The 16,692-nt window shown below is 25.0% G+C and overlaps 2 protein-coding genes and 1 long non-coding RNA gene across 8 annotated transcripts in view; 2 read left to right on the top strand and 1 right to left on the bottom strand.

Annotated features, from left to right (window-relative positions):
• Window positions 1-1,606: 1,606 nt before the first annotated feature.
• LOC126894908 (UDP-glucose 6-dehydrogenase) lies at window positions 1,607-11,138 on the bottom strand. 2 transcript variants are annotated; one of them, XM_050666251.1, is made up of 10 exons: window positions 10,948-11,138; window positions 5,139-5,311; window positions 4,920-5,057; window positions 4,268-4,432; window positions 4,011-4,208; window positions 3,803-3,950; window positions 3,646-3,740; window positions 3,364-3,567; window positions 2,681-2,836; window positions 1,607-2,270 (listed from the first exon to the last, which is right to left on the bottom strand). In XM_050666251.1, exons 2-10 carry the CDS (start codon window positions 5,295-5,297, stop codon window positions 2,142-2,144), a joined length of 1,392 nt encoding a protein of 463 aa, XP_050522208.1. In that variant the 5' UTR covers window positions 5,298-5,311; window positions 10,948-11,138; the 3' UTR covers window positions 1,607-2,141. The 2 variants fall into 2 exon arrangements, with proteins under 2 accessions (XP_050522208.1, XP_050522207.1); XM_050666250.1 differs by having other exon boundaries at window positions 5,139-5,318; window positions 10,948-11,134.
• Window positions 6,002-9,696, top strand: LOC126894945 (uncharacterized). Its single transcript, XR_007701553.1, has 4 exons — window positions 6,002-6,090; window positions 8,511-8,706; window positions 8,774-9,074; window positions 9,457-9,696. It is a non-coding gene; the product is annotated as an uncharacterized LOC126894945 (long non-coding RNA).
• A 3,530-nt stretch (window positions 11,139-14,668) lies between the features above and the next one.
• Window positions 14,669-16,692, top strand: part of LOC126894899 (disco-interacting protein 2) — a 97,061-nt gene continuing 95,037 nt past the window's right edge. For all 5 annotated transcript variants that reach the window (XM_050666225.1, XM_050666223.1, XM_050666229.1 and 2 more), the window contains exon 1: window positions 14,669-15,165. Coding sequence is in view for 3 of the 5 variants with exons in the window: in XM_050666223.1 (XP_050522180.1) it covers window positions 15,081-15,165 (85 nt within the window). In the remaining 2 variants the exon portion in view is untranslated. The remainder of the gene's footprint in view (window positions 15,166-16,692) is intronic.

Raw genomic sequence — 16,692 nt, forward strand, 5'->3', positions numbered from 1 at the left:
ATACAATGTAAAACTGATTTTGTTTGCTTCACAGATTAGTAATTTTTGCAATAGTTTTACGATTAATTTTTTTTTTCTCTTTTTCAGTCATACCAGATTTTATTTTAAAGTCATAAATAAATTTTTTAACATCAGAGGTTGCAATTAAATTTAAAGTGTGACTTGCACATCTTCTATGTGTAGGTAAACTAATATTTTCAATATCATCATTATTATCTTGAATATTGTTCAAAATATCAAAAACTGATATAAATTCCATACCTTCATTTTCAAGCTCAGTAGTATCATAAAATTCGACAAATGACTTTACGACGTTTGATTCATTATCAGTTGAACATGACAACACTTTATTCTGAATTTTAAAATCTTGATAAATTTCAAAAAAATTTAGGCAAGACGTCATATGTATGCTGACCTAGTGGCATACATAGAAATTAAATTTAGGTGAGGTTTTTTGAAATTTAAATAAAATTAGATGCCCATATTGTTCGCTCACAAAAATTCCTGTTTTCGATTACTTTATTGTGGAAATATTTATAGTATGATATGATCTTTTTTATTGTTATTGCCTATTCTTTATCGTCAAAAATTGTCACTTAGCTTATAAATTGGAGGGAGGTTCAACCCCCAAATTCCCCTCCTAGCGTACGCCAGTGTGCTGACCAACTATTCTTAAGCATGCTAACGTAACACCCTTTCTTTCTAAAGTTTTCTCATCGATATAGTGAAAAGTTATTCCAATGTAACTTCGTTTTCCTTGTATCCAATAATCTGCTGTAGTTGAAAAATTTGCAATCAAACTAAATGTCTAAATCAATTTATTTTTCATAGGTTGAAATTCATTTGTAATTCTCAATTTTAATGTTTTTGAACACATAACAATTAATGTTTATGGAAGGCCTAATTTAACAAGTTCCACAAATGATGGCTTATCCACAATACGTAAAGCTTGAGTTTCTTCAATAATAAAATTTAATATTTTATCATCAAGTTTAGATTGACTAACTACTTTACGACCAAATTTTTTTATTCAAGATAATAAACAATAGAATCATTTAACAAAACTATTTATACTTTTATATATTTACAAGTATTCTTTAATTTTGGCTGGTTAATTCTAATAATCATAATTTCACCAAGTAATGATGATGTCATATTGTCATAAATTGTTTATAGTATACTATAAACGATTTCATTAAAAATTTAAATCAACTAGTCAGTCAATTAGAATTAAATAACCTTCCACATAACCCAAATCAAACAAAATTGATGTCGAAATTTAAATTACACATAATTACTACATAAAATTTAACTTTTGAAAATGTTCTAGAACGTCTGACAACTTTTATCCTATATCAAAATAAATCTGTTGAAATGTACTACAATATTAAAAAGTAAATTAATCTTGAAGATTGTTCTATGAAAAATTGTCTGTTTTTTCAATTTTTTAATAGCTCTAATAGAAAAATGTATTGATCAAAAGATTTTCAATGACAATATTAAAATTTATTAACTTTCTTTGTTATTATTTTTGAAAATCAAATCATTATTCCAAGCATTCGGGGTTTGAAAATAACAGTTTATCATATCAATTTTTTTTCATTAATTAATTTTCTTCCTTAAGTATACATGGAATACATCAATTTATTTGGTTATACACAGATAAATAATAATAAGCCAAACATTATTATAAGTATTTCATGTCCATATCTCAAAGAAGTCCACTGGTTGTATGATTACAATTGAAAGTGTAGAAAAGTAATGCACTTATGGTTGATCAATGTATTTTATACTTCTGCAATGATTTTTTATTAAAAAATATAAAATAAATTGTTAACATACCTTAAGTTTTAATATAAATTATCAAAATCAATAATAAAAATAATAAATTGAAAATGAATTTTTAATAAATAGATACTTAAATTAAATAATACCTAATTAAATAAGTTATTTCTTGACTTTTAAAAAAATTTCAATAGAAGTCAAAATATCTATATTATACTTATATGATTAAATGTTGTACCCATATTTTTATACAATTACATTACAATAATTATGACTTTTTAATATACTAATGTAAAATTTGTTAGTGGAATAAAACATTATGCTTAAAATGTTTGTGAATATAGAGAGCTTCTTTTTCAACGTCTACCAATTGTATGCACTTGAAAACCTATTTCAGTAAGTTGTTCATGATTGAGAATTTTGCGTCCATCAAATATAAATGCTGGTTTCATCATTGTATCATGAATCAATTTGTAATCGTATTTCTAAAATATATAATAATATTTATAATATCATCTTTTAAAAACAAATATTAAATTAAAATATGAAAGCAAAACTTATAATTGCATATCAATTCAAATAAAATTTTGAATATGATTTTATGTAATATATAATTAATACTACCACATTTATTAATAAAATTAATAAAAAAAGAAAACAACAAATAACCTATTGCCAAAAATTATGACAAATCTAATGATATTATAAATTTATTTATTTATATATTGTCAAATTAATTAGTGAAATAAAACTATACATGTTTAATTTTGTTGTCTGTTTTAATTTTTTTTTCTGAGGTCGATATTCTTGTTGATAATACATAAAATCCAAATTAAAGACATAATATCATTTTTTTATATTTATTCCCAATAAAGTCCCCATTATTCTTACTTACATTAAATTCATCCCATTCAGTGCACACTACAATTGCATGTGTATTTTTTGTTGCTAAATATGGATCATTGAAAATTTTAATCGATTTTAAAACAGTTTCTGGATTCTCAGTGACAAGTGTACTAGTTAAATCTCTTTGAATTTGTTCAGGTTCTACCTAAAATGTATTTTACATATTTTTTCAATAAAAGAAAAAACTAAAATGATTATAATTAAACTCCAATTATCTTGATCTTTAAAATGTATGTTAAACAATGAATTCACTAAAAATGCAGAATGTATAATTATTTAAAAAAATATATAATATAATATTTCAAATAAATGTTTAAGAATTTTAAATTATAAAATCTATTGTTCTTTTGAATTTTGATGGGTGACAAGATTTGATTAGGAGACTGTGTGTTGGGACATAGGTAGTTGAAACTTTTTTTAATTTCTTTCAGTCATTTTTCAGCTCTTTGGCTACATTGGTATTAAAATTTAATTTTGAAAACAACAATTTGAAACTTTTCTAAGAGAAACCCTTATTTTTATGCAAAATACAATAGACGATTATATGAAATCATATTTATGTCATTTATAAAAAATATATTTTATTTCTTAAGAAATCATTAAAAAATAGAATTATTGAATTTATTGATTAATATTTTTAATTATCTTAGAAATTATAGCAAAATAATTTACCTTTGGATCATAGATATTAAGCTTAGCTCCTTCATCAAGCAATATTCTAGCAACATATATAGATGGTGATTCACGTGTATCACCTGTATTTTTTTTAAATGCAAATCCAAATAATGTAATTCTCTTGTCAGTCACAGTATTAAATAATGATTCGACTATCTTATTTGCAAATCGAGATTTCTGGTAATCATTCATTAAAAGTACCTAAAATAAATGAATAACACAAAATAAAAAATAAAACTAAATCAATTTTAGACTATAATTTGTCACATTCATATTTACTTGTTGCCAATAAGTTGCAACTTGAGGTAGTTTTAAGGTCTCACAAATGTAAACCAAATTAAGTAAGTCTTTTTGAAAACAACTTCCACCAAATCCTTCAAAATTAAATATATTTATTTGTATATTGATAGGATAAAAACATAATGTTTATACTTACCCACTGATGATTGTAAAAACTTGTTTCCAATTCTTGAGTCCAAGCCTATTCCTCTAGCAACTTCACTGACATCTGCGCCAGTTGCTTCACATATTACTGACATAGAGTTAATACTAGATATTCGTTGTGCCAGGAATGCATTAGCAGCCTATTAAAATTTTTTAATTAGCAAACAAAGTCTAATAACCAAAATCTTCCCACGACTAACTAGTTTAGTAAGTTCTGAAGACCATGTGTTTGTTCTTAATATATTTTTTTCAGGTACCCAATTAAGATAAACTTTACTTAATTCTTTGAAAGCTTCAAATCCTTCAGGGGTTTGTTCATGACCTATTAGAACACGATCAGGGTTTTTCAAGTTTTCAACAGCAGTACCCTCAGATAAAAATTCAGGATTTGATAGTACCTATAAATATTTATAGTAATTAAAATATTTAAAAAATAAAATTTTTGTGCTAGTATTACTTGAAATTTCACTTGTGGTTTATGATTTGCCCTTAAAATTTTCAAAATACTTTCGGCAGCTCGTACAGGTACTGTACTTTTTTCTACGACTATTTTATCACTAGTTGACACCTTAGCTATAATTCGGGCGCAATTTTCAACATAAGTTAAATCAGCTGCTCGACCCTGGAAATATGATGACCAAAAATAATTAAAATTATTGAACAATATGTGCTTTTTAATATATGATATATATAGGGAAATGTTTGTATTATTGGGAGTAATTTATTCAAATAAATATAATTTATATTTTTGACTTAAAGTTGATTGATTTCGGTTGAGTAATTTGTAGCGGTATACAGAAAAAATCGTAGTATATTAAAATTATCTTCTCAGTTTTACATTAAAGCTAAAACAAATGCAACAAACTCGTTCCTCATTCTTAACGGAATGTCTTCAAGAAAAAAATCGAGAAATTGCCTTGTACAAGAAGTATAATTACAATTAATATGTTAACTTTTCGCTTTATATACATCATCTATATTTATAAAAATTGAGCTACTGAAAAATGTCGATGTATAAACAGCAAACAGTATATCAACTAAAATATTTTATAACCACTGTCACAAAAACTAATATTATAGTTTTTTCTTAAATTTAATTTTACTCTTACTTTTCCTACTCCAAATGTTTTTGTAGGTGTGTTGACTGAAATGAATATTAAATCTGCTTCTTTGATTGCTGTTTCTATATCAGTTGAAAAAAATAAATTCACGTTTCTTTGTTTCTGTACAATTTCATTAAGCTCAGGCTTTAGGAAAGAAAATTGTTATAAAATATTTAAATAAAAAATATATAAAAACCTTATGTCATAATATTCTTTAATTTTTACTTCATAAATAGGTAATTTATTTGAGTTCCATTGAGCTATACGGTGAGTACTTATATCTACGACGGTGACCTTTATGTGCGGACATTGCATTGCAAGAACGCTGCATGTTGGACCACCGACATATCCTGCACCAATACAGCATATATTTTTTACTGTCATACTGACGTTTCTATCTAAAAACTATTTAAACGTATATAATACAAGTTAAAGTAAATATAATTTTTAATAGATTAACATTAATGTATAAATAAAATAGAAAATTTAAAGAAAAAACCTATGTATCATCAAATTATCATGTAAAATTAAATTGAAGATTAATAATTTAACACAATTCTCATATAATAGTTAAACGTTTCAATACTTGATATTTAATTTTGTTAATAGTATTAATACTCTTAACAATTAAATACTAATAAAGTTTCTGTTATTAAAGTAACAATAAAATACCTTAGAGGTAGCTTATGTAGCATAAAATTAGATGTATGTATTATTAGAAGGTAATAAACGAAAATCAGCAAAATTACATTTAGTCGACGTTTGTACTCACAAAAAAAATTGCTCGTATGTTCGTAGTAAGTTAGTATAATTTAACTTTTCTCCGACTCAACTAATTTATAAAAATGAATGGAAAAATCATCGTTACATGGCTTATATACTCTGCTTTACACGGGCTGTGAATAACCTTGACTTTCTTGAAATGAAACATATTGAAACAATCGTATTTTAAATTACTGCTTCCGACATTTTCATATGGTAGTCAGTAATTTAAGACTTAACAATGATGTTACACGTATAATAGTGATTTTTTCTAGTATTTTTTTAAACAATAAATGGAAAGGATTGTGCTGAACAATGATAATAACAGAAGAACGAATAAAATTAACCATGTTGTGTCGGAAACGAAAAAAGATAAAAAGAGACTGGTATAATTTTGTTGATAAATCATAATCAAGTAACTAATAATAATTTATATTTTATAAGTAGAACAGCATACTCGATTTTTCTGAACTGTAAAATCTGTACATTTAAGAATTATGAAAACTAATAATGAGTCATAGCAACCAAAGTAGTCAGACAAGTTTTATATAAATCTAATAATTTTTTAGATTTTGTATAACTATGTTAATTTGTCTTTTTGTAGAGGATTGATGCCTCTACAAAGTCATTGACATTCAGTTGTGCTACTAATGGGAAAGTTGGTAAAGTGATACTTTGACGGATCTTAATATTAAATAATATTTTGTTAAAACTCATATCAAAATTTACAAAAAAAAATTTTCAAGACACTCTTTGTGACGTCCATTAAGATATTGTTGTATTTATATCACAGATTCTAAATAAATGTGCATATAAATATGTTAACAATTAACTTATACAGAATGATTGGTTTATTATAAACCAATTGATTATTCACAAAATAAATTCATTGTTGAAAAATATTTTTAATTATTTTCAAATTTTATTCTTAGATACATATATTTTTTGATTTATCAGTTTATAAAATAGAAAATAATATAATTAAGAAAATGACAGGTAGATAACCACTTATTATAGAAGTTATTCTAATTTTTATACCTAGACGAAAGATCAAATGGCTAATGATAAAAGTAACATCAACTGCACTTTACCACCCGTCTATATTTTAAAATGCTAATAATTTCCGAATGGCTGTCCAAAAGTTGTTTTCTATTTTATAAGCTAGTTAAACAGGGAAGAAGTATTTATACGGAAAAAAATGGGCGGAAAATTTACCAGAAAAAATATTTTCAGGACGTATATTACTGGAACTGTATAATAACGAAAACATTAAAAGCCGGACTGTACAATTCCAGGCCGTATAAATTCGAAAAATAAAACTCCTAACCGTAAAAATCCGGAAAATATTGTTATAGATGGTTCTTTATTTGCTCTATAAGTTTTATTTCACAATAATCTGCTGAAGCACAATTTTTAGTTTTAAGCAGAAACCTAATTATAAAATATTACTTATTGGTCGATTGACAGTATTTTAAGGTAATTGTTGTTAAATAAGTACATTTCATCCAGTAAAATGTATAGTATAACAGCAATTAACTTTTCTTTTTTTTAATATTTCATTATAATGTTAGTTTAAATATATTTTCAGAAAATCTTACAATATAAAATTTAACCATTCAAAACAGAACATAGATATATAAAAATTTTTTTATAATTATTATATATAATAATAATATAATATATAATTGATAATTGATAATTCTAAAAAAAAAAAAAGTATCCTATAAAATTATAGTTTTTTTTTTCTCAAAACAAAATTAAATTATTTACAACGAAAAATACTTGGAAATTACAATGACTGAAAGTTTTATAATATCAAAAATTATTATTGTAATAATTTTTAAAATGTTAAATTTTAAAATTATAACTTTTGCTCTATATTCTATAATTTGTTCAAGCAAAAGTATTGCTTGATAAGTATTTACATTCAAATTTCTACTATTAATTGTAAATATTTGTCAGAAATAGCTTTCATTTATATTATTAAAAATTACTTTTAGAATTTACTGTTCAATCATTATGTTTCAATTTTAAACAATTTTAATATTAATTATGACCATAAAAGTTATTTTTCAACAGAAAGCATAAAATATATGCAGAATATATAAAATATTAGTTATACTCTACGATGTAAAGACAGGAGTCTTTGGTTATCCACAGGGGTGAATTCAAAACCCCTATACAATGATAAGTAAAATGTAATAATTCTTCGGCGATAACACTTAGGTGTGTAAACCGAATCAAGATAATATAATAAGGTGTGCACAATTGACCAATAGGTCAGAGTGCATGGGCATGATGTCCACCTCAATAATAACTAAAACTACTCTACAATGTTATTAAAAAAAAAAAAAAAATACACTCATTTGTAATTTTAATATTTTCTGCATTACGTTAGTAATTGAAATAAAAACTAAAAATTAAGCTGTACTCTTTTTTAATAATAATAAATAAATCGTTCGAATTTTAAAGAAATACATCTTTATTTTTATAGAAAATTTTAAGGTAAATTTAATTTGTTATTATAAATATAATTATTTTAAAAATTGGCATAACTGAAAAATTTACGGCAATTTAACATAGGATTAATTATTATTAATAACAAAATATTTTTTATATTAAAATTATAATATCATTATATCTTCAATAATCTCGCATAATTCTAGTTAATTAAATGTTATCAAAATGTATTCAATAACAACAACTCAAAGATATTTTCGTAATTTCAAGCAGACTTAGTTAAATTATCATTGACTTGTAATAAATTAATACCAAAGAGTTCTTATAATAAATGTAGTATTGAAGAGCTAAGATAACATTTTAATTATTATTTAGGTTCTCTAGGTAAAATTACTACTCGAATTTTTAAGTTCTATAACAAACGTTCATTCAAGCGTAGATAAATTTTATGGATTTTATAAAAGTTACATACCTATAATAATTAATATTTACCATTAAAAGATTTAGTTTTCTTTTGTGCAAAATATTGACTGTAACAAAGTTATTAATGATATGAAAATATGGTGAAACAGTAAGTAAGAAAATTAATTTCTATTATTCTCTTATTTGTAACAATTGACCTGTTTCTTTATATTCAGAACATTCTTTATGTTAAAGAAAACGCCAAGATAAATGAAAAAAATGTTAACCTCCTATCAATAACAGAAAAATAAATAAATATAAGTCATACAAGAAGTTGTAAGAGTATACTAAAAATAATTGTAAAAGAAAAATCGACCTCTGAGAAGATCCAACTTATAGTACGGAAAACAACCGAATGATCGGGTCGTTAACCATATGATATGTTCATGAAACAAATTTAAAAAGAAAGAGTGCATTCATAAGTGAGTTACGTATTTGGAAGAAGTAAGGCTGAAAATGTCAGAGTATACCTATCTAGTAAGAATTTAAAATAGATGATGGCTAATTATTTTAGGGAAAAGAACAATTGATATTGAATTCTATTTTTTGTATTTATTCTCCCCGATTACTAACGCACAGTAATAACCAGGAGTTTTACTTTTTAAACATATATTTTAACAATCCTGATGGTAACGATAATAAGTTAAGGCTACTACTCTTTAAAATTTTGAAGTGCGCACACTCATGTTTGATTAATAAAAATAACAGATGATAAAATTCATCATCTGTTATATTTAATATAATAAAATTATTTTTCAAAATAAAGACTGCCTATAATTTAATACATTTCTATATTTATAATTGTGTATTTGTGTAACCTACCAATTAGTCATTTAACTATCAAAATTAATTTGTTTAGATGGTGTATTTATAAGTGAATGACGGAAGTTTGAAGACGAGTGAATCGAAAATGTTAGAACACCTTAATAATAAATAATATGGAGTAATGAAGATGCTAATATTTTAAACTTTTTTTTAAATCAATCAATAGTCAAATATTTTTTGAAAAGTTTAAATAAGTTTTCATAAATATAATATAATACTATACTTTATTATAATATGAAATTATGATCAAATAACATGTTTTTAAAAACTCTACTGGCACATTTTTAATTTTTGAATTAAGAAATAAATAATTTAAAAAATACGATTTTATAATGTATTTTAGATATTTAAACACTTTTCAATAATAATAGAACATTGAAATATAATAAGTTTTAAATTAATTTGTGTTTTATAATTTTCGAGATCATAAAAATAAAAATATATGAATTTTTGCTTATCAAATAGATTAATATGAGATCAAAAATATTTGGTAAGTCTTTCTTTTTAAAACCTTAAACAATTTTTAATAACAATATGATAAAATAAACAATATGCAAGATTAATAATATCTGTAGTTTTTTAAATGATTTTATTAGTCTCAAATGTGACATTTTTAATGTGGTTTTTATATCAACTATAAAATTTCTACCATGTAGTGAACATTTATGACTTTGTATCTTAAATAATAATAATACGAATACCTCTAGAAAATATTCTAGTAGATAAATCATTAAATCATTAAATATCACCATAATATGCGAAATAGATTAGGGTTAATGACTGAATTTTAATGGCTCAATAATATCATTTTTATTAGTACACCATATAGCTATTTAATTAAATTGTTATCATTAGACAAAAAATAAAATCTTAGTGGAAAGGCTAAATAGAATTTATAATTTAACACATAATTTTAATAATTTTTCTCTTAATAAAAAAAATATCTAGTATTTGGGTTCGTCAAGAACAAATAGATTGCAAATTACATAATCTAATCATTACAAAATAGTATATATACCAAAATTTATTCATACGCTATCGCACCCCAGTATATTAAACTTATTGGGTAATGTGAATAGTGAGTTATGAACGTCCTTTTATAGATTCATAATAAAGATTTTGATAGTTATATTGTTTTTATAAAAAAGTTGATATTATAGAAGTATAATAGACTCTCTCACATAAATTTTCATTTAGACTCGCTATATTATTTTTATTTATGTGATTTCATAGAACTATCAATATTGTATTCGTTAACAAATTTAAATGAAAAAATCATTAGTTTATTAAATTTCTATAATGATTCTGTCAACAACTTAAATTTCTAAAAGAAAATACACAGTTAAGGAGTTTTCAAATACTTATTATTTCCTAATATAACACAGTTCTAATCAAGAGTTGCCACGTAGTTACGCGAAATAATATTACAAGTATGTTATCTTTAAAAGCATTATTAACCCTTTAAAATAGAGTTATTGAAGATATAGTAAAAAATAAACGGCGAGATATGGAAACTGGTACTTACTGTAGTGATAACGTTGTGATAACAAAGATGATGGAGCGCGCCGGTCCGGCGGCTTACGTTATCGATTGACCGCGTGGACTCACACAATGACAACTTGGAGCAGACGACCAGTAGGCTATACGGCGATGTCTGGTCCGCGGGAGCGCTAGAGGCGATCGAACGCCACAGACTGTACATAAACATTATGTACGCCAGCCAACTAGTATCCCTACCTCCTCACGGGTTTCTATACATCCTTTTATAGCGGTTTTTGTATATGGACGAGAAGAAGAGAGCCACGTCAACGTCCGCCGAGCCGTCGCCACCCAACTACGGTTTTCTGAAATTTTTCTTACTGCTATGTCAAAAACACACGTGTCTTCCGCCGGATAATGTAGGGGTATCTGACCATAGAGATCGGTTTAATAACCTTTTATTTAAAAAATATCATTAAATAAGCAAAAAAACAGCCAAGTATCGCATTTTGAAATCAATACTATTAACTATTAGAACTTACAGGAAATAAGAGTAACGAGAGAAGCAAAGCTTTCCCATCGCTTAAAGTTATAAAAATTATCTGGATATTCTTGACAAATTTCTAAGTACGCAACGGGTGCTTACAAATAACGAAGATTAATAAATGAAAAATATTCATTTAAAACCAAACAATATTATGAAATTGTGAATACGTAATGTTACTATCATCAATAGTAAACACATACTTTTAGTGATTTTTTATGACTTTTTGAGCTAAATATTCATTAGTTTTAAATAATATTAGTCATAAATGATAAATTTTTAATAAATGAAGATTAATAGTTGCTGATTGTACATTTGGAAGATTTAGTAGTATTAATAATAAATTAAAATGTAAGCTTAAATTTTCAAAATTATACGATCTTGTAGTGGCTTTCATAAAATATTTCAGATAACTCATTAAACATTAGAGTGTATTATCAATTTTTACATAGTATCTCATCCACTCAGTATTGTGTAATATATGCTCTTCATACTTACATAGATCATTTAATTTTTCATTAATAACTAATATTTACTATTTAAAAGTAATAAAAAAAAAAATTATAGTTTGACTGTCTGATTATTTATATAAAACAAATTTATAATGTATGATGTAACCTTATATAATTATTATTACACTTAAAAATAAAATCAATTACAGTAATCTATTAATGAAATATATTGTATATTATTTTTGAATTGTAATTAAAGAACGTGGTGCAATAACCAGATAAATTTACTTTTCAATTTTTCAAAAGAAGCAATTTCATAAAAAATTTTCTATTAAAAACAATGGTATATTTTTTTTTCCTAAATTAAATATCTTCATATATAAAAGAATATAGATCTCATTTTTATACTGAATTACCCAGAAAAAAAATAAAAATTTAGCAAAAAATTATTTTGTGGGTATTTGGATTTATTTGGTTGGTACATCAAGCCCTTAATTTTAACAATTATAGTTTATATAATTATATATTAATTTTAATTATAATTTAATAATTTTAACAATTATCGTTAAAATTATTTTTATTTTAAGCAATAAAATTTCAAACAAACATCAGCTTTATTGTCCAATAAATTCTATTTAAATATAATAAAAAATATATATTTTAATGTAATATAAATTTTTCTACCACCTTGAATGTGTCGATGATTCACTTAGAAATTTATATGTGAGATGAATCATCTAGTTGTATAGTAAGGTAAAAATAAGCAAAATGTAACTAAGGTATAGTAATCTCGTTGTCTAAAAGTAGTTGTACTAGAATATTATGTTATATTTCAACTTATTCTACACCAGGAAGGAAACAAAAGCTTTACTGCGTTTAATAAATTTTAAATTATAGTAATAATTATTACTTTATGAAATGAATAAATAAACTTTAAGTAGTAGGATGATAATTTGTTCAATTTCAAATAAGTTCATTGTCTAAAAAAATAGTAGATTTATAGTCTTTCAAATTTTTTTATGATGATTACATCCTTTTATATACAATTTTAAGCTCTGATCAGGGGGGTAATTAAGAGGATCGAGTTTTATTGTTAAAAATTAAAAACCTGGATGTTATCCCAAATAAAAATAACATGACTTTTCAATATAGATAATGATGAAAATTGTTAGCAGTATTTTACATAAAAAAAAAACATTTCTAAAACTTTAATCAAAATTTATGAATTTAGGTAATTATTTAGGAAATAAAAATGTCTATTTTTGTACTACTATAAAAAGAAGGAACATTTTGATAATTTTCAGTACTTGATGTTGAAAATTCAAGCGTCCTATTTTGCCTTGCTTTATCCTACTACCATAAACGCATATAATGTTTTGAATTTGGAAGTATTTAAATTTTTAAGACCAAGCAAATTTTTTTTTGCTCTGCTCGAAATGATATCTTCCAATTTCTTGTTATTTATATATAAATAAAGAATTATATATATATAACATTTAAAATCCAATTTACTCAGAATATACCCAAACCAACCCTTATTAATGCAAATTATCAAAAAATGCAAAGATAATAAAATATTTATATATAATTGAACATAATTCTTTGTTAGATATAGCCAACCGCTACTCATTGTGGTCCTCGTCATTCTATAGATGGCAGTCCATGGAGAAATTTTCCCTTTGCCCCCGTTGACAATCCGCCTCTGAAATACACACACTTTATCTATGTATTATACAATCACAATATCAAAAGACAAGATTTAAAAAAAAAAAACAGTAATTATTAAAAAATAATAATATTATTATTTAAACTTAATTTCTTAAGGAATTAAATTTTAAAAGAATAGCGAAATTTGCTTGGAGGTGCTAAGTAGGAGTTAGTTAGTACCCTCCTAATTGCGCCAATATTGACAACTGATTTATTAATAAATAAAAAGAGAATTAAGTTTATCTACTTCGTACATGTATTATTTCGTTATGTACCGTCGTTTATACTGCAACTTAATATCTCAGTTTTTTAGGTTTTCAGAATGATTAAAAAACAAATTTGAGTTATACATGTTTTAATATAAGACGTGATTTTATTTTCATAACTATTCATAGAACTATGAATTTTACAAAAGAATGTATTATTATTTAATAATCATTTTTTATAAGATATAAAATTAAATTTAGCTCTCCCAAATTTGACCACTCTACGCTTATGCATATACTCTTAATAATAACAGTTGGTCGAATTTAACTTATAGAGAGACCTTTATTTCTACAAAATATAAAGATAGAGATGAGTTACTCATAAAATATCGTCCATTAAACATGTTTCCAAGTAAAATGGCCATCATTGCTCCTTAAGTATACCACTATTAGTATTCAGACTACTTATAAGAATGTTGTTTTATTGCTGTGTAATATAAAAGTTAAGATATATATGAGTGGCACTATATTTTTTTAAAGAGAAAAATTTAACTATCCTTTAAATATATCAATATCAATATATTATAAAATTTTGTTTTAATTTTGTGAATGCTAAGCCTTCAAATGCCCATAATTCTACGTGTGTGTTGAATAATTCTATATTCATGAAAATATACAAAGCCAAAAATATTTATAAGAGGCGCACTCTATTGGTAAAATGAGTAAGTGTAGTTACGGCAGCTGTAAACCGTCAGCCGGTAACCCCACCAAAGGTTGCTGGGGCGATAGCCAGCGGCAGCGGTGGTGGTATTACGGATGACGGGCGACCCTGGCTCGCGTTTACTAGCCAGTGTGTGCGTGCGTATCGATGCGGCTTGTGTACCGCGCCACAATTTTCTCTCCCCCCGTGACGATAATAATAACAACGGTGGCGGTAGTAGTATAATATCAATCGCATTGCATTTGTACATTTATACATTCATTAAATCAAACGTATTAAATATTTTTTTCATAATTTAACGACGACCGTCATGTTTAGCATGAATAACGGGTCGTGTTTCTCGCTTAACAAAATTAACAATATCGTCGTTCAGGCATAAACGTGTGTGTGTGTGCGTTTGAATCGAGTGTGCGTGCGCTGCCTTATCACAATATCTTCCGATTGTGTTCAGGTAATCTATCCAAAATACGATCTGACCTCTTATCAGTACTATTGTAGAAGAGCTGTTGCCGTTGCCTGCTGTAATTAAGAAGATCGACAGCAGCAGGGATGGCCGAACTGAACGTGGACTTTACTCGGTTACCTGAAGACGTTCGAGAAAAGCTTGCAGAGCTTGAACTGGAACTATCAGAAGGTAAGTTCGTTTTTTCCAATTTTGACGGTTTTCCCAAGTCTAGTATAGAACTACATCGGGGTTTCTCCCTCATGCAACGTTTTCACCCTAATCCTCGACCCTTTTGATAGAACTTTGCGTATAATAGTGTAATAATTCGTTCAGCCGGTTTAATGGTTTAAGGTTATACTGACTTGTAGTGAACATCAGTGCGACAACTTTTCTTTATCTTCAATAATGATTTATTATAAATAAACTATTGTAATAGGACCTCTTGAAAATTTCACGTTTCTTATTGTTAAATTTATTGAATATAAACACATTTTTTTTGAAAATGGAAAATATGATATTGGAATGAAGTTATCTCAAAACAGCCAAATATTAATAAAAATAAAAAATTTAATGATTTAAAATTAGTTTCAATTAAGCAAGATTTACATTTTGGTATATTAATGAAATGAAAAAACTTGAGAATAAATAGTATTTGAAATCTAGAGCTTACACTAAATTTATTATCATATTTATTCTTTTATCACCTGAAATTTCTTCCTACATTAAAATAATATAATATAATTTAAATTTCTCCATGATCACAAGCCAACCTTATATTATTTTAATATAAGTTTCTAGTGTAAATATAAGAAATATATACATAAAAAAAAAAAATTTTGAGTAATGTAGTATACAATTTTTTAAAACGTATATAAATACATAAACTTTTAATGTGTAATTTATTGAAGAGAAAATATAACTCTTGTTTTTTTAGCATTTTAACCTAAATATTTTACAAAGTATATGTTTTTATACAATAAGTATAACTTGTTATCATTCATAAAGAAAAATATTAGGTTTCTTATGCTTGAACTTAAATGTTGATATAAGCATAAGATTAATATTTAGAATTGAAATAGTTATTATTAAATAAAGTTTATTTGTTACTAATATACAACTAGCATATTATAACTATTCTTTGACGAGTCATATAAATTGTTTATAATCTTAATTAATAGTGATTAAAACTGACTAATTTTTATACAAATATGAAGTAATAGCCAAGTATATTTAAATAATAATCTAAATTTTATAATATATGTAAAATATATAGCATTGTTTAAATATTGTTTCGATTTAACTTATTAAAGAATAAAACATTATCGCATCATCCTTATTTGATATTTTGCATACATAATAAAATTATATTTAAAAAGTTTTTTAATATCATTTAAAATATTATTGTATAACATATTAACAAAGTTTATATTGAAACATTCTATAAATATATTAAGTTGTACATTGTGGTGATTGTTTATATTGGGGATTAGTAATTAGTTTCTAATGCAGACCAGATAATTAAAAAAAAACTTTCCAGGTTAAACAGTGGCAAGGAACCTAGCGATGGGCACTTTCCCAGGATGCACTTTCTCTCTAATAGTTATCAGTCATAATTAATGATGATTTAGGAATATACCTAAAGTAGCTTTTCCAATAAAGTGCCCACCACTGGATAGATCCTTATGCAAATACAGTATATTATTACCTAATATATTT

This window comes from Daktulosphaira vitifoliae, unplaced genomic scaffold, assembly GCF_025091365.1.
Source record: "Daktulosphaira vitifoliae isolate Bord-2020 unplaced genomic scaffold, ASM2509136v1 Scaffold_1, whole genome shotgun sequence".
Classification (NCBI taxonomy): Eukaryota; Metazoa; Arthropoda; class Insecta; order Hemiptera; family Phylloxeridae; genus Daktulosphaira; species Daktulosphaira vitifoliae.